General features: G+C 34.4%; 1 protein-coding gene across 3 annotated transcripts in view; it reads left to right on the top strand.

Annotated features, from left to right (window-relative positions):
- SHOC2 (SHOC2 leucine rich repeat scaffold protein) overlaps nucleotides 1-19,584 on the top strand; it is a 69,068-nt gene that overhangs the window by 5,002 nt on the left and 44,482 nt on the right. For all 3 annotated transcript variants that reach the window (XM_033131211.1, XM_033131209.1, XM_033131210.1), the window contains exon 2: nucleotides 14,734-15,679. In XM_033131211.1, the coding sequence (XP_032987102.1) occupies nucleotides 14,977-15,679 (703 nt within the window). In that variant the 5' untranslated portion in view covers nucleotides 14,734-14,976. The remainder of the gene's footprint in view (nucleotides 1-14,733; nucleotides 15,680-19,584) is intronic.

Raw genomic sequence — 19,584 nt, 5'->3', positions numbered from 1 at the left:
TGCTTTTTGAGAAAGTATGATGCTCCCATTATCAAGATTTAAAAGAACTAATTAGACTTCACACTATATATCTCATTGCAATTTTTTCTAAAGATCAGTACTGGTTGCAAAAAGGAGTGCATGCTGTAGAAGGCAAGGGTCTTTTGTTGGAAAGAATGAACATATTGCTTGAAGCTAAAACATTACAGAATACCTTTAAAAGGTATAATTGGTCCCTATGTGAAATAAACCTGAAAGACTTTCATGAAGTATTTGGCTCGCCCATCTTCTCATGTTTATAGCGCTGTGAACACTCACAATTTAAGTACTTTACTTGCCCTCAAATACTATTTATAAATTCTACAATTTTAATTAAGTAATTTTACAGTTAACAAAGATACATTTTTTTTTTTTTTAGTTTTTCTAATGTCTTAGAGGTAAAGTGGAAATGACTTGGTCTGACACTGATAGTGTCTAGAATTTGCAGTGAACTTCATCAGTTAAATTTGGGCTTTCTCAGTTTCTAGTTTTGTGTTGTATAACACTCCTTCTTGCCTTCAAGACTTTCACAGTTTGGTAGATAGTCTTTATGTTAACTTTTAAATTTTGTTTTATAAATATTTCTTACTAACTACAGTTTCATATTAATGTCATAGACCTTCTACTGATCACCATGTTGTGTCTCAGACTCTGGCGATGCAGAGATAAATATACTGTTTCCTGCTCTTAGTAAGTTCAGTCTGTTGCATAAGCTGGACAAATCAGTAGTTAATTGTTTTAGTGTGACAAGTGCTTTAATAGCAGTATATCCTGAAGAGCTCAGATGAGTTAAGACTCAGACTACATGTATAACTAACTAGCATTGCATACTAGGAAGATTGGGCCTGAACGAACTCTTGAGGAATAAGTAGGCTAGGTAGAGGTTAGAAAAAGCGTAGAAGTTAGAGATGTTAGGGTTCATTTAGAGAATTGCAGGTGAATAGCAATTTGGATTCCTTGTATAACCTAGCATTTTAGGTGATACAGTAGGCTTTCATTAAAGCTAACATTTGTTTAAGATTATTTCTTGTGCGCCTCATTTAATATGGACCTTGAATCGAAGATCTGCATTTATGTTGAGGAGCTACTCCATATTATTATTTAAAACTTAAAGTATTTATTTCATTAACATTTTAGTTAAATACAAGGAGAACATACCAGCCTGATGTGAAATAATTCCCATGCTTAGAATTTGGATAATGATGTTTCAAAATCGTATTTCAATATCTTTTTCTCAGCATTTATGCATCATGTTAAGAGTAACATTTATGAACTTCCATAGAACTCATGGTAGGTTTTTATTATGCAAACATTTAAAATTCGCTCATCTGAGAACGCTGAAAACAACCTCTTTCCAAACTTAAGTGCCACTCTTTCTTTTAGGTAAGTCAGACTGTATGATCAGCAGTTCTATCCTGATAGACGTCTTTGTATGGTCTCACATGATTTAAAAGTTTTTTGAACTTGAATATTAAGTAATTTTTTGTAGAGAATGATTTTATAGGACACTTTTTCAAGGGCACAGTGAGGACTTCTTTGCCATCCCAAACTCCATTCCCCACAAAGTGCAATAGTGCCATAGTTTCCCATTTTAAAACATTCTCATGTTGCTTTTTTGTTTGTTTTGATCCCTTTAGTTATTTTCATTATAGAAGTTTCTTTAAAAAGTTTTCACATTTTAGAAATTACCTTATAAATGTTGTAACACCTCATTTATCTCACAGTTATTTATTAGGAAACTAAATTTCTGGTATCATCTCCTTGGATATAACCCCATGCTTTCAATATCTCATCCTTTGGGAGCCCTTCTTTGATCCCTAGATAGATTCTTCTATTTACAGGTCCCTTAGCACCTGCACTTTCTTTTTTATGCCACTGATCATTTTTGTAATGATGTGTCTGACTTTTGCTAGACTGTAGGCTTCATGGTGAGCATGAGTCTGTCCGTCTGTCTTGACTATTTCTCTAGTATACAATATCTAGATCTTATATGCTCCTACTAGTTTAAATTAATAGTCTAGAGTCCCCACACAGGCCAGGACAAAGAGATGTTATAGTGCTTTTGCTCTTAAATTTCCTGCTCTTAGAATCCCTCAGACCTTAATTCAGGGTTTTTTTACTCTCATTATGTACAATTTTTAAAAGTTTGGTAACCAAATTGAAAAAGGACTGGGATACTCCTAAAGGCCAGAAGAGAGTAGAAAATAAGAGCAGAGAGAAAATACTTAAAAAGCAGATACAAGACTTTAAAAAAATATAGCAGTTTAAGGAACTGATAAACATATTTAAACTCTTTCAAGATACCATTTGTTTTACATGTAGAAAAGTATAGCAATAATGATGTAAAATCATGAAGAGATTAATTGCTGTTAGTAAATTTTGTTAAGGATGACACAGGACCATGTATTGTATTTTAGAAAGGTTTCCATATAAAACGATACAATTTAAAATTTTTAACATGTTACGCTTTTGTTAATTGGAAACATTTGCTTAATGATGTGCTTAAGAAGGCACCGTAAGTATTTATTGAGTAAAATTAAGTAGAAGAAAATTATTATCTGACAGTACAGAATCAGTGCAGTATAATATTATGACCTTACAATTTGTAGAAGTAGATTTTATGCCTGCCATGTGTTTCTTTGTTTACTTAGCTATGGAATATGTAAAATGGAGTAACATGTTCTTCATCATCAGTGTTGAATGAAAACATACCTGTTGCAATGGTACGACAAAGTGACAGATTTCTGCAACTTTTATTCTGTTGAAGAGAGTAAGCTTTATTTTTTGGGGACTTCCTTGTAATCTGGACTGGAAAAATTAGATTGGAGGTCATAATTCTTTGCTAGAAGTATGTGCAGCCTAGCAGATTGGGTGACCTGAAATAGATTATATTTAATTCAATTTTTTAAATATATCTTCCGGGATAAAATTTTGCTTTAGTTCTGGTTTAAATATATTGCATTTTATCTTAATATAATCTATTGAATTCTATGACTATATAAGGATAAGTAGAAGAGCTAATTATTTCTTGTTTTGTTGCTAAAACAAATATTGGTTTATCTACCATGTGTTAATTACAGTTTTAAAGTCAGAAATGGGTTGCTTATATACTAGGCAGCTTAAAATAGTAAGGTTTTATGATTTAATCTTGAAGACATTTATTTCTGTACTTTGGAAGTAGTGATTTGAAATTCTTAATACTAGAAATATGGCCTAGTTTCAGAACACCCACTGAGCAACTGTGGGAACTCAGCTTGTAGTGCTGCAGTATTTTTTAATTTTCCCACCTCCTGTTATATAATAGCTTATAGTAGTACAACAGAAGTTGAGTATTTGGGACAAGAATAAAGTTTACTGAAGCCCAAAAATATGTGAGACTTCATAAAGCTTTATGTTGGTCTGTAAGGACCTAAAAATGCTCAAATATGATGGTCAGTGAGTGAATGACATGAATCAGGGAGTAATATTTTAGGTAACAAGGCATGAAAAGCAAGAACTGTTTGGGGCTTGAGAAAAATGACTTAAAAAATGGAGTCACTGTATTTGAGTCAAAATTTTTAAAATTTTATTTAAATTTATTAAAATTTTTATTTAATAACTCATGCGAACATTTCCATGATGCTTGTGTACATGCCTTAAAATTTTCAATGGAAATAACATTTCCCCCAGAATATTGTGCAACCCAAACATTGCAGCATTAGATCTGTCTATGAGAACCAGATACTGAAACTGATTAGAAACTAACTATAAAGAATGAAATCTACTAGTTTATATACGTTGTCCAGGTAAGTATGGTTGTAAGGGCATTTGATAAAACATACTTTTACCAGGTTACTTTGTTAATTAAAAAAGGGACTCAGTTGATCTGCACTAATTGTAGTATCTGCAAATGGAGATCAGAGTTAAATGTTTCAGTTTAAAGATTTTTATGATATGAAAAAGGAAGGACTTAATAAATTTGCTTTAAAAGTCAGCTATATAATTCTTATAGAGTTAGGTCTGAGAGTAATGTCTTAATGCATGACTAGTAATCTGTATACAAAAATATAAAAAACTTATCTGGATTTTTCTCAACTGGAACTCAATTATACCTGACATTTTCATATATATATGAAATTATGTGAATTATATTTCATACAATTGATATAATAATTAATATAATAATAAAGATCCTGTGTCAAGATCTTGCAGAGTTTTGTTTCATCAAAGAAAATTGAAATTAGATTTAATATAATTGAAATTTTGCTATATTTATTACATTCAAATTCTTTGAAAATTGATAATCCACAAATGGTAGATTCATGTACTAAAAATAAAAACAGTTTATTAATTAGCTCACCTCTTTCCTGACTTTACCATTATGCCTAACAATTTGATAGTATTTGAGTTGCTTCTGAGAGTAATTAAAATTAAGTATTGTCAAATAATGTTTTTTCTTTCTGGCATGATTTAAATAATATATCACTTATCACCTGCTAATTACTAAATGATTTTTTACATCTTTGTGGTATAAGAAATTTTCACATCAGAGCTTCTGTAGACTTTGTAGGAATCATATTTTGGGATTATATAGTCATAAGATAATAGATAGGACATACATACCAGTTGGGAACTGGTTAGGTTTAATGTACTAAATTACAAAAATAATAAAAGTCTTTTTATGTATATTCAAAAATATAAGCAAGGGCTGCCTTTCTTTGAGTAGCTTCTAATGGGAGAAATTCCTCATTAACCTTAAGTTAAATTGGGCCTGGCTGCTCAATATATTTCTCTTGGTCCTTATATGAGAAAGATTATTTGCTTTGGGATGTTTAAATTTAATACAGAAAAAATGAGATTATTATTTTTCAAGCTCCAACTGCATTGTGTAAATCCTATTTTTAACAACTGTTAAGATAAGTAAATAGATAAAATAATTAGTTGAGTATATAGTCTTCATCTAAATAGTCTCAAAATGGACTATATAAACATGAAAAAGGCTGTTTGTTTTATAATAATGGCAACTTACTAAATACTGATTCTTAAATGTAAGGTACCTACTTTGAGACCACACTCTCCTCTAATCTTGTTATGTGTAGTACATTTATTTTTGTTTATATTTTTTCTGACAGTTTCTAATAAATAGTTTATAGAGTGAGTAATGGAAAGGATTTATAATCAGATAAGACCTAGGGAAGGAATGTGTGGGTTTATACTTAGAAAAACACAGCAGTTAAATGTAATTACCTTAATTTTTAGCTTAAGAGGGCTGAAAGTCATTTGTTTTTTTTTTTTAAAGTTGAAAATACTATTGAACACTATAGTCATCTTAGTGGGAATAACCTAAGATAGCAATTACATTTTATCTCTTTGCTTTACACTGATAATTAACCAACTTTTTGATTTATTGCCAATCTGCTTTTGGTAAATGAAGCGTAAAGTATATGTTGGGGATACTTAGGTTGTGTGTGACATGTTTTGAGTTCCTTGGCAAGAAACACAGTTTAAGCACTATTCAGAGGTAAATCTTTTTGGTGGAGTGTTATGTGTGGTGTAAGAACTTTTAGGTAATGTTTTAGGTAACATTTCGTTAGGATGTTTGATGTTTACTATTATATCTTAAGTTATTTTTGAGACATTCAAATCCCCCATACCCTACTGCTGCCTTTTATTTTGGGACTTTGCTGGAGCATCCTGTAATTTATATATATGGTGAGTTTAAGTGTTGTACAAGAGAGCTATAATCCTAGTTATGGCTTGTATTGTGAGTTGGGTCAACAGGAATTTTCAATTCTTTGCTGAAAACTTTTGTTTGTTTAGAATCAAAATTACATAATAAGTCTTATGTTTTCCCATAAGAAGGAACACAGATTTCCTGAAAAACTCTTCTGTATTTGTTACTACATAAAATAAATTAGCCCTATCTCTCTCCATGTCAATCCAAACTATTTTATCTCGCCTCCTCACCAAAGTGGAAAAAAGTTAAGTGAATGAATTTGAAGGTGCTATGAGTTGTACACCGTTGACATAATTCTAATAAACATGCACTAGTATAAGAGGGTTATTTTTCCACAGAGTATTTCTTTAGCTTCCATGAAAACTGCCCTTATCTCAGGTTCACCCATGCTGCTTAAGGATGCATTTTTTTCACTTCTCTCCAAATAATAATGTTCCTTTGAGTATGTTAATTTGGAGTGCTTTCTTGATCTTTGGTCTTCCAAGTTTGAGGATTCCTTTTTTTTTTAATTTTATTCCTGGACTAAAAATATATAGCTTTAAGTGATTTGTGGGGAGAGCAGCCTATTTTTGGCCTTTTAAGCTATTTAAAAGAATAAGGAGTTCAGATCTTTATAAACAAAGGAAAATACAAATGAAATCTTGTCATTTTTAGGTATTCATATCAGAATTTGAGTGATTTAGAGTTAATTTTAAGTGGAATATAGGGAAACTGCATGAGACAAGGTTTTTATCTGTTGTTTGACTAGCTTCATTCAACAAGTGTTTATTGAGCACTTACTGTGTGCTTAATAAAAAGTTCATAATATCTTTTAAGTTGCAGAGCACTATATAGAGTAAAAATTCTTTCTTATTCTTAAGGACCCTACTGTTCAGTAGGGTAGGTAAAGCCAAGTTAACAAATATTTATAATTCTTTCAATAAATATAGCTGTTATATGAGCTAGGCATTATTTCTAAGTAATAGGATACAACTGTGAAAAAGAAGGTCCCTGTTTTCCCATTACTTTAAATAAGGGAGTCAGACAGTCAGACAATTAACTTGGCTAGTATGAGTACAGTGTAATACATATTCTGATAGGGGAAGTTTTAAGTGGGAGCATGGAGGAGGAGGTATTCAGAAAACTTTCGAATAATCAAGAAAGACTTCTCAGACTGCTGAGCTGAGATCTGAAGAATACATGGGAGTTAGCTCAGTGAAAATCTGTAAACCTATGTTTCTGGCAGAAGGAAATAGCTTGTGCAAAATCCTAGGGACAAGTGATAGCAGGGCCTGCTTTGGGATCTGAAAAAAGTTCATGTGACCAGAGTGCAAGTTGGGAAATGTCAAAGTGGGGACAGGAGAAGTAAGCAGGGGCCAGATCTTGAAAGGCTTGGTAATTACTGCTAAGAATTTTGGATTTTATCCTGAGGGCTGTGTTTATGGGGGTCACCCACTCTCCCCCCAAGTGTTTTAAATTGGACAGTCACCCGATTAGATTTGAGTATTTGAAAGGTCACTCTAAGTACAGTGTACTGATTAGGTTAGGAACAGGACAGAGGAGTGGTTGTGGTAAGACCAGTTACAAAGCTATTAGAGGAGAGGATTCAGTACCCTGGGCCTGGGTAGTGGCGGTGAGAAGAGAAATGGAGGAGTCAGGAGAAATTTTGGGGGAAGAATGGATAGGATTTGGTGATTGTTAGGATGTGAGAGTTGAAGGAGACAGAGTCAAGATGACTCCAGGATTCCTGACCCCCCTGCTACCCTTTTCATTGATTTCTCCTTAGCTGCTATCTCTTTTAAGAAGCCTTTACCGGTTTTCCCCAACCTCCAACGCCGGTTTAAGTGCCTTCTCTTTGTGCCTTAGCAGCTCTTACCACACTATGTTGTTGCCTTTTCTACTTGTGTATGAGCTTACAGCCAAGGACTGTTATGCCTTGTTATTATTGCATACTTAGCACCTTGAACAATGCATTTTATTTGATAGTATGTATTAAATAAAAGTTGACTGAAAATATCATTTTTATATTTATAAAAATTTAAATATTTATAATTAGAAAAAACTAGTTTTCTGAACTGCCAACAAACTTGGTTTATAACTTAAGTTAATCAGCTCATTCCATGCACTTTTGCATATCTGTTGTAAAAACAATGTATGTTATAATTCAAATCTGAAGTGCTACATATATTTAGTTCTTGGGCTGTCATGGGCAGATTTAAATGGGCTGTGATATTATGTTGACCTCTTGTATTATACATTCAGTTTACTTTATAAATAAATTTTTAATTACCTTTATCCTTTCCCACTTTAAAAGTCAACATAACCGAAGTATCACTGTTAGGTTTTTTTTTTCTGTTGCAAAATGAAAATGGCTCCCTCCCCCCCGCCCAATTATGAAAGGAGTGAATACTTATTGTATACATTTAAAAATTAACTTAGAGAGGCAGCCGGATGGCTCAGTTGGTTAGAACGTGACCGCTGAACAAGAGGGTCGCCGGTTCGATTCCCACACGGGCCAGTGAGCTGTGCCCTCCGCAACTAGATTGAAGGACAACGAGCTGCTGCTTTGCCTCCGGATGGGCGGCTGGATGCTCAGTGGGTTAGAGCGCGAGCTCACAACAACAAGGTCGCCGGTTCACTTCCCATGTGGGATGGTGGGCTGCGCCCCCTGCAACTAAGATTGAAAATGGCGACTGGACTTGGAGCTGAGCTGCGTCCTCCACAATCAGATTGAAAGACAACGACTTGGAGCTGGTGGGCCCTGAAGAAACTCGCTGTTCCCCAATATTCCCCAGTAAAATCTTTCAAAAACAAAGCAGAGATAAAGTGAAAACGATCCTAATACCCAAGGATAAACATTGCTATCATTTGTTGGGTGTTCTAGGCTTTTAATATTACATATATATTTATTAATGCTTTGATTAAGTAACAAGAAAAACCAACAGAGGAAATATTTATGGCATAACTATTAACATCCTCATTAATAAATAAAATGTATTAATATCATTCACATGAAGAATCCTGATAACTAGGTAGTATATAACCAAATAAATTGGGAAATCTAGTATGTTATATTCTTCACAAATTATTATATTAAAAGCACTGATAATTTCTGCTGTAAAGACACAGTATAATTATGTTTGAAACACCTTATCCTAAACTTATTTGACCATTGGACTAGATGTAGAAATAGATTTTGGGAAATGCTGAGAATGTATCACTGAACATTTTCAGATTAACATGCTAGGATACTCCAAAACGTGTTTGCATGACAGCTACGATTAGGTCGCCATGGGGACCTAATAAGGTTTTCAATGTGGATAAATAGTAACGACTGTCCTAGTACGTAGACATACTCAGAATACAAGTATAATTAGTTATGGTAGTATCTTTGCTATAATCCTGAGGGTTTATTTTTTAAACTGGATATTTTGTTAGAATTGACCTTCCAGTCCTAAAGTAAGTTTTGAGTACCTGGTATGTGCTATACACCCAAAATTGGTCTTTGAAACTACTTTCTGTTAAGACTTAGCAGTAGGAATTTTAGAGCTTTAAGGTACTTGTGAGGTCATGTAGCCCCCAAACTAATTTTTCAGATACAAAAGCTGATGCTTAGAAATGTAGCATTTGGGGGGGGGGGTGGCTGGTTAGCTCAGTTGGTTAGAGCGAGGTGCTCTTAACAACAAGGTTGCTGGTTTGATCCCCGCAACTAAATTGAAACAACTACTTAACTTGGAGCTGATGGGTCCTGAAAAAACACACTTAAAAAAGAAAAAAGGAAATAATGTCATTTGCCCAAGGTCACACTGTAATTTATCAAAGGGTTTGGAACTCACGTCCACAGCTCTTTTGGTCTTTTTTTTTCCTTCCCTACTGTATTTTCTTTTCAGTATATTATTTTTAATTATATTCCTTTTGAGATGGAAATAGCTAGGAGATACCTCCATGTAACATGAGAATTGAAGGTAGAGACTGAGATAGATTTAAGGTGGGTCAAATTTAAAATAGAACTCCCCAGGTAAGTCTCTGGACATCCAGTTCCCCCTTTCATTTAACCAAATTATTCTCTTTCTTTTAGACAAGAGAAAAATAGTTTAAAAATATGCATGTGCTCTTAACAATATTACTGCTAAGGAATAATCAGTGCTAGTTTTTAAGAATCGGTGTGTGGACCAAGGGTGCATGAGTCAGGTTCTTTGCTGAATTGAGCTGCATCATCACTTCCCTCGTGGTCAGTTATGGAGACATTTCTGTATGGATTCTATGATTAACGAAAACGTAGACCTAAACGACTACAGAGTTAAACTCTATGGTGCTGAATTTAAACAAATTTATAAAATGTATTCCTTTTATCATACTTTTCAGAAAGATACCATTCAGTAAAATTAATTGAACTCAAGGTTATATGGATTATGCATTTAGACACACAATAATACATTATTGGAAGAAATTTTTAAATGCAAGATCAGTAAACTACTAGTGTGATATAAAGGATTAGGTCTTAGGGGGAAAATAATTTTTTTAAAGATATTTAGATTTTTCTATAGTGTATTATTGGTTCTTTTTAGTCAGTGTTTCCTCATGCTGTAGAAAGTAATCCTACCTTTTCAAATCTTGTTCTGTCAAAAACTGTCCTTGGTTCATGTATCTAATCCTGATTATTTACCTGATTATTTATACCTACTTAATGTATTCTGAAATAGCAAAGTGGTTAAGGTATGGGTTTAGAGTAAGAACTATGTTAGTCCTTTGATTTTGCCAATTATGTTCTGTGTAATCTTTGCTAAGTCATTTGATTTCTTTTGAGCCTCAGTTTCATTATCTGTAAACGGGGGGGAGGGGGAATAGCCTGCCTCAGAATGATTGTAAGGAAACGATGAGATCACAGCTAAAAACACTTAGCACAGTGCCTGGCATGTACTAAGTTCTTAATAAATGTTATCTGCTGTTATTCGTGTTATTGTCAGATGCACACCATGCTGTTAGGCAAATAATTTAATTTCTGTAAATCTTGGTTAACTCATCTGTTAATGGGAATAGCACTACCTGTTTCACAGGGTTTTTTTGGAACTCAAATGTACTCACATGGTAGTAGTTTATAAACTCGCAGCCTGAACTGAGGTAACAAGTCGTACACCATTAGTGGGCGGGTAAAAGAGAGAGTAGAGATTTGCCTTTTGGAAAGGGTTTACTGAGGGCTTGAAGACAGATCTGTCTTCCTTCAGTACTGGCCGCCTGAGGCACATGCAAACACACACACAAGTTCCTTTCCAGGTCAGTCAGGCCAAGAATGTTTACTGTTCCATGAGTGTCCTCCATGTAGTGCTCGTAAGATCCTAGATGAACAATCTGTGGCAGAGTCCAAGCTCTCTTAGCTCACTACACATGCCCCTTTATGATTTGGTCTCAACCTCCATTTCTTTACCTTATTCCCTGCCATTCTCTCTCTCTTTCATCACCTCCAACTCCCATGTCTTTCCAGAGAGAGGAGTAAGCACTTCAATGAAGAGTTTGGGGTATATTCTTTTATTTCTTCTGTGCTCTTACACCAATGTGTAAACTCTCACATTTATGTTTTTCTTCAATCAAACAAAGAAAAAAAAATACCGAAATTCATCATATTATGAAGAAGCCACATTTTCAGAAAGGCGTTTCTGGATTGTATGCCCATCAGCAGACTATGAGTGTGTCCATTTCTCTGTATCCTCACCAGCACTATTCTTTTTATATTTTCATCAATTTGATAGCTGTAACATTATTTCTCATTATATTTTTAAATAAATGTTGTTCTGATGACTAGTGAAGATACAAAGGTGAGAAACCCAGAGTTCATTTGAGCATTTGCTTCAAAATGGAAACATCTCTTTGGACTCTGATTCAGCTTAGTAAACATTGGGTTAGCATTCTACCTTACCTTGGTTTTACCCTTAACTATAGCTTAGAAACTGCGGTCTTAAATTTGATTTTCCTCAGTCCTTTACGTACTCGTATGTTTAATCTGTATATGTAAATGTCCACAGGCAGTATGTATTTTTGTATATTTTAAAACTTTATACAGAAGGAACCATTCTTTATATATCATTTTGCAACTTACATGTCTTTGTTTTTGTCATTCACCATTGTTTCTGAGGTTTGTCCGTATTGCTTCTGGTAAGTGTAGTGATTTTTTATCACAGTGTAGTGTGACCTTGCCACAGAGGCTCCTTGTGTGAGTGTGTAGAAGTTTACACACTGTAAATACCGAGAAGGAGACTTGGTGGAGCTAATGGGTGGATGTCGGTATTTGGAGACTCATCAGATATTTGCCAAATTGTTCTCCAACATAGTTTTAACACTTGCTACTTTTATTGGCAGAGTTTTTTCAGCTCTATATTATTTGACAACTGTTGGTTTTTATCAGACTTTTATACTTGCTAACCAGATGGCAGTAATATCTCTTCATATTTCCCTAATTGCTGGTGATATTGACTAGTTTTGAAACAATACTTATTGGCCATTTAAGTATTTTCTCCTGCGAATTGCCAGGCCACAGTATTTGTCTTCATGGATTCCTCTGCACCTCGCTTGTTTTCTTCGCTTTCCATGCCATGCCACTGACCTTCGCACTTCTGCCTCTTAGAATCCAGCATCCTACACTGGTCTGTCACCACCTGGGGATGCTCTTCTTACCCCATTCAGGTGATGGTTCTCCACGCTTGAGCCATCCTCCCCTGAGGACACCTGTCCCCACCTCACGTGGCCTCTGACACCTCTTGTAGGTGGCCAACATACACTGATGTCCACTTTGTCCTGGTTGGGCTCTAACATCCCCCCGACAAGCTGCCCCTTTGTGGGATTGTCTTTCTCAGCTCACCCAGACTCTGAAATCCAAGATGGGGTGAGTCTTCTGTACTCCCACCTTCTTCAGTCTGCCTGGGCTCTGACTTGCTGCTATGGGACATTTTGACTTCTCACCTCCTGCCATCACTGGGGTGGATGCCCACCTTGCTCTGCAATACTCAGTTGCTTTAGTACTGACTTGTTCAGGATGGGGACTAGGTGTGTTTAATTTTTTGATACTCAAAAATGCTATTGCAGTTTTATGAAAGAAAAATACATCCTAACAGAAACAAACAAGCATATATGAAAGACAAGTATATTGCTGTTGTGGAAGTTAATAAGAATTTGAGGTGTGTAAAGATTTACCTAGGAACTAAAAAAATAAAACCAATGATTTAAAAAACAGTATGTTATATGGCGATAGACATTCATAGGACCTTCTGGGAGGTACTTAGCCTAATGAGAGGGATGTAGGAAAGACTTCCTGGAAAAAGGGAGTCCTTAGGAGTCTTAAAAGATGTTTATGGGTTCATCTGGAAAGGAGGTGCCTGGAAAAGGAAGAAGTTTGAGGGGATATATAGGGAAGGCATGTAGGCAGAGGAGGAAACAGCACGAGTATAGGCATGGAGGGAGGAAAACAGTACCATATGTTCAGAACACTGGTGAGGATAGTATATAAACAGTGTGGCCAGGGAGACTAGGGAGTAGAGATGGAGAAGAAGAAAGGATCATCGAAGCAGAGGGAGCAAGCCGAATGAAGACACGGTGATGCGAAAGCACTTCAGAGGCAGACTGTCGATAGTCTGATAAGACCGGAAGGGAGGGTATATCGATACAAGTGGTAAACCTGGAAAAGACAGAATTTGAAGCCTGATTATGGAGAAACCCAATATATGTTTATACAGAAGTATAAGTATGTGTATATATGTGTGTGTTTTTAGTACGTGAGTGATTTCAAACCAATGGTTTCTCAAAAGTGCTAGAGCATATGTCACTTATCTGAGGACTTGATATATATCTTATTGTTACTTAGTTGTCATATGTGAATGTTTTGGCTGACCTGTAACCTTGTATAGGGTGAGGCTCACATCCTCTACATCGAAATTCTTAGCACAGTTGTGAGCACTTAGACTATCAGATGCTTTTAGTGGTTTGATTCAATTTTATTAACTTCTTTTTAACCTCTTAAGCTAATCAGGTGAGATATTATAGTTTTGTCTTTAAGCTTTAAGCCCTAGTACCAAATAAAGATCAGTTAGTTATAAAACTCATAATAGAGTCACAAAACAAAACTTACAGTTTAAATTTCGAAATGCTTAGAGAGGAGTAGCTCCTTCACAAAGATTTTACTCATCTTTTCAGCCTTTGTGAATCCCTTTGGTCAGTCATTTTATGTCATTCAGTGAACTATTTCTACTTTTAAGAACCCTTAAGAATTCTCACTTTTCCAGTTCTTAGACTACAGACATGATTGAAGATTGCTTTTTGTTACTGTTTCTGAAAGGTGGTCCCTAGATCTACTTGCATTACAGTCACCTAGAATGCTTATTTAAGTGCAGAGTCTTGATGCCCTTTTTCCTGAACTATTTGCTGTTCTCCATACATATTTCACTTCTCATTTTGTTCTGTTAACAGACTGCTCTCCATTCTGTCATCACCTTTGAAATCCTTTGTGTTGCTTAAAGCGATCTGGTAATTAGTTACAGATAGAGCAGTTTTAGTGTAGTTGTTAGGAACACAGGCAGTGAATACATCTATTGGAATCTCAGTTCTGTCACTTTTCCAAGACCACAAAGTTATAGTTTCTTAAAAATATTTCTGTGCTTCAATGTCCCTATGTAAATGTATTAAATGAATTAATATTTGTAAATTCCTTATCATAGAGCTTGTACATAAAAAGCACTCAAACATTATCTGCTGTTGGGACTTCTCCCTCTTTTCAGCTCTTACAAAGTTTTGTACTACAGTAACTTGTACACTTATCTTACCTCTTCCTGTTAGATTGTAAATATACTTTAAAGGTAGGGCCTGCCTTATTAATTTTTATAGTTTTTCAATGGATTTTGCTTAATAGTTTGATAAATATTGTATCAAATCGTGGAAAATGGCAAAATTATCAGTAAGATTGTTTTTTCAGAGCCCATTTGCTTAATATAAATTACAATTTAAAGTATTAATACTCTCTTTGTTTTGTATTTCAGGAATTCTAATGAATCATTGACCAGCACCACTTTACCAGTTGGAATGAGTTACCAGAAATGGGCATAGTGCTTTTAGATCCAACATGTAACAGATGGCTATTACTCCATGGTAATTGCTTCTTCAAGCCAACACCTTTTTTGATTCTGTAGGATCTTTGTTTCTTCATCTTTGAATTCCAACTGCTATTGTTGGCAAGTAAAATAAAAGGAGTTCATGTAGTTTTTGCCCAAGCTTGAGTCACCATGAGTAGTAGTTTAGGAAAAGAAAAAGACTCTAAAGAGAAAGATCCCAAAGTACCATCAGCTAAGGAAAGAGAAAAGGAGGCAAAAGCCTCTGGAGGTTTTGGAAAAGAGAGCAAAGAAAAAGAACCTAAGACCAAAGGGAAAGATGCCAAAGATGGAAAGAAGGACTCCAGTGCTGCCCAACCAGGGGTGGCTTTTTCAGTTGACAATACGATCAAACGGCCAAATCCAGCACCTGGGACTAGAAAAAAATCTAGCAATGCAGAGGTGATTAAGGAGCTCAACAAATGTCGGGAAGAGAATTCAATGCGTTTGGACTTATCCAAGAGGTCTATACACATATTGCCATCATCAATCAAAGAGTTAACTCAATTAACAGAACTTTATTTATATAGCAACAAATTGCAGTCCCTCCCAGCAGAAGTGGGCTGTCTAGTAAATCTCATGACACTGGCTCTAAGTGAAAATTCACTTACCAGTTTGCCTGACTCTCTTGATAACTTGAAGAAGCTGCGGATGCTTGATTTACGGCACAATAAACTGAGAGAAATTCCTTCAGTGGTGTACAGGCTAGATTCTCTCACCACTCTTTATCTTCGCTTTAATCGTATAACTACTGTGGAAAAGGACATCAAAAACCTGTCAAAACTCAGCATGCTTAGCATTCGAGAGAACAAAATCAAACAACTACCTGCTGAAATTGGTAAGAGGCCTTGGTTTACTATTATTTGTAGTACTTGTTATGGCTAAATAATTTAGTGAGTGCTTTTCCATATCAGAAAATACCTGATACTAGCCTAAAAACATCTGGTTCCTAAATTCCATCTTCTTATGGTTTACTTTAATCATTCAGTTTTAGCAATATTAATAGTACATAGTTTGAGATTTTTTTATAGATTTAAGAGTGAGTTAGAATATAGACGTAATTGAGCCTTTTTCACATAAACCTAGACTTTCATTTTCATTGAAGAAAAAGTGAATTTGAAGCAGAAAAAAGATGTTTGCCTAATTTTTAAGTTGTTGCTACCTATTTTAAAAGTATTTACAGATATAATTTTATTAGATGCCTTAATGCTACATTTACATTTTTCCATTTTCTGACTTTCCCTTTACCTGAAAAATGTTTGTTTAAATTCAGTCACGGTTCTACCTAAGTACTGCAAAAGATTGGCATATCAGAGCCTTGTGAAAAAGCAGTGTCATAGGAAAATTGAACAATATTTTTTCATTTTGAAAGTACTCACATGTTCATTAAAAACAATCCAAGAATACAGAAAAGTAGAAGAAAAGCCTCCTACAGTAAATGCAATACTGTTGGCATCTTGGTAGGTTTCATTCCAGTTTTTGTATATAAAGCTAAATTGTACTGAAACAAAGGAATGTTTTTAGAAGAATGTGTAAACAAGTCAGTAAAAAAAAAATTATTGTTTTAATATTTTTAATTATGGAAAATCTTAAAAACATTTGGAATATAATAAACCTTTGACTTAATCAATTTGGGGAAATTGATTAAGGTATTGTCTATGGGCCCTTTTTTAAGATTTTAAAAAATTGATATAAAAATTGATTATGCAACATTTTAAGGAAACTTTTCCTTTTGTATGAAAGGCAAATTTATTCTGAATAAAACAGGTGAATTAAATGTATTGTTGCTCTGAGCATTGGTGTTATGGTGGGTGATAAAGGAAACTTTCTGTTTTTAGCCTCTGCAACTTTGTAGAGATATAATGTTCTGTGGGTTTTTAAAAAATTTTTATCTAGCTTTGAAAAAGATGCAATTTAGGTATGATGTTCTACTACGTTTTACTTGAACCAGACACTTAAAATCTTAGTTAATTTTAGTTTAATTAAATGTACTTGAAAATCCATCGTAGATTTTTCAAGCAATGCACTGTATTTAAAACATATGATTCACTCATGAGATATTAAAATATTCCCAGGAATTTGAATGGAAATGCTCCTTTCCATGTTTTCAGATAGGGATGTGGTTGTTGAATGACTTGATTTCATACCAGATTCAGTCAAAATTTGACCTGTATGTATGGCTCATTGTGGAATAGATTTATAGGCTATTGGAGAAAGAAATACGGAGTTTTTATATAGAAATAAAAATGTTATTTCCTGTCTTTGTTCTTATTGTTTCGTGTATGTATTGTACTCCACCCTAAAACTTTGGCTTTAATTCATATGAAGTCTCTCTTTAAGGATTTTTTTTTTTTTGTAGAGATGTTATCAAATTACCTGGGAATTAAAAACACACATTTCTTACGCAAGAAATTATTTCGTAGGATTTTAAATTTTCTTCAGTCATTCTTGAGCATATAGCAATTTAAGCATTTTTACTAAAAGAGTGAATGTAGTTTTGCAAATTGGCAAATTTTGGGGTGGCTGGTTAACTCAGTTGGTTAGAGCGCGATGCTCTTAACACCAGGGTTGCCGGTTCGATCCCCGCCTGCACCAGTGTGAGCTGTGCCCTCCACAACTAGATTGAAACAACTGCTTGACTTGTACAAGCAGTACAAGGCTCCTGGAAAAACGCACTTAAAATATAAAATAAAATAAATTGGCAAATTTTATTTAATTAAATGATTGGTATTTGTGGCTGCCTAATTTTTTACTTTATTTCTAAATTTGTAATTTTAAAAATAACCGTAGAATTTTTTAAAACGAGCAACCGCCCATTATTAGTGACATTATTAAAGTTTGTTGTAATTTCTGTATTTCTATAAAACTACTACATAAATGTTATTTATTTTATTCCAAGCAGGGCATCCTAGAAAGTAAACTGTTTTTAAATATAAGACTTAATATTTCTTATAAGGAGTTAATATTTATAAGGTTTAACTTATATGCATGGATTAGGGCAAACATTGCAGAAGTCTACATGATCTGTTTCCTTATAGGGAACAAAAACAAGAGGTCCAGTAAAAATGACATAATTGTAATAATAAGCATAGTTGTTGTTTTAGCACAATGTTATATACCATGTACTGTTCTGTACATTTATTGTCTCGTTAAATTCTTACAGTAACCCAATGAAGTAGGTACTTCTCCCCCCATTGTACTGAAGAAGAAACTGAAAATGTAAAGAGATTAGATAATTTACTAAAGAGCATGCAGCTAGGAAGTTAGTTGGCAGTCAGAATTTGAAACTACATCTCACTGTACTGTCCCCACTGGTCTAGAAAAGTGGATCCCACTCCCATCGATTATGATTTAGTGGAGGAATAAGCTGGGTTACTTAATGGTCTGGCAGGTCTGGGGGATCTGTACTTTTAAAGAATAAGCTGGGTTATTCTATGTGTGTAGCTGTTGTTGAAAGCTATTGCATTAGATTTTTTTTTGAGGGGGGGAGCAACTTACTTGAGATACAATTCATATACCATATAATTCGTGCATTTAAAGGGTACAGTTCAGTGGCTATCTGGCATGTTCACAGAGTTGTGCAACCATCACAGACAATTTTAGAACATTTGTATCACTCTAAAAAGAAACTCTGTACCCTTTAACAGTCACCCCATTCCTATTTTCTCCCAACCCCTAGCCCTAGGCAAATGCTCATCTACTTTCTGTTTCTATAGATTTTCCTTTCTGGACATGTCATATAAATGGAATCTTACAAAATGTTTGGTCTTGGTGATTGGCTTCTTTCACTTAGCATAATGTTTTCAAAATTCATCCAGGTTGTAGCATGTATCAGTATTTCATTTCTTTTTATTGCTGAATATATTCCACTGCATGGATATACCACATTTTATTTATCCATTCATTGGTTGTGTTGAACATTTGGGTTGTTCCCACTTTCTGGCTATTATCAATAAAAACTGAACGTTTTTGTACAAGCTTTTCTTTTTTTTAAATTAGTTTCTGGTGTACAAAACGCAATAGTTAGACATTCACCCCTCACAAAATGATAACCCCTCTCCCCGAATCTGTTGTCCCTCTGGCATCGTATATATCTATTACAATTCCATTAACTCTATTCCCTATGCTGTACTCCATATCCCATGACTATATATATATGTATACACACACACACACACATATACATCCATATGTATTAAATACATATATACATATATATACATACATATACACATATACATACATATACATATATATTAAATTATAGTTGACATACAATATTATTCAGCTTGTACAAATTTTTGTGTGGACATTTGTTATTTGTTTTCATTTCTCTTAGGTATGTACCTAGAAGTGGAATTACTGAGTTATATGGTAACTCTGTGTTTAACATTTTGAGGAACTACTAGGTTGTTTCCCCAAGTGGCTGCACCCTTCTGCATTCCCATCAGCAGTGTATGAGGGTTCCAATTTCTCCACATCCTCAACATCATTGTTGTTATCTGTCTTTTTATTATAGCCATCCCATAACTGTGAAGTGGTATTCTATTATGGTTTTGATTCGCAGTTCTCTGATGACTACAGACTTGTTCTTAAATCTTGAAAGCTATCTTTTATTATAAAGGAAAGACAGAAACAGTTATTTTCTGTGACGCAGATCTTGCTTTCCTGCTTTTTAAATAAAATCCCTAAAATCCTTAGCTCCTTTGAGAATATTTACAAAATAAGACCCAAGCATAAAGG

This window comes from Rhinolophus ferrumequinum, chromosome 16, assembly GCF_004115265.2.
Source record: "Rhinolophus ferrumequinum isolate MPI-CBG mRhiFer1 chromosome 16, mRhiFer1_v1.p, whole genome shotgun sequence".
Classification (NCBI taxonomy): domain Eukaryota; kingdom Metazoa; phylum Chordata; class Mammalia; order Chiroptera; family Rhinolophidae; genus Rhinolophus; species Rhinolophus ferrumequinum.
Note: the sequence above shows the minus strand (reverse complement) of the source record. Positions and strands in the feature narration are given on the sequence as shown.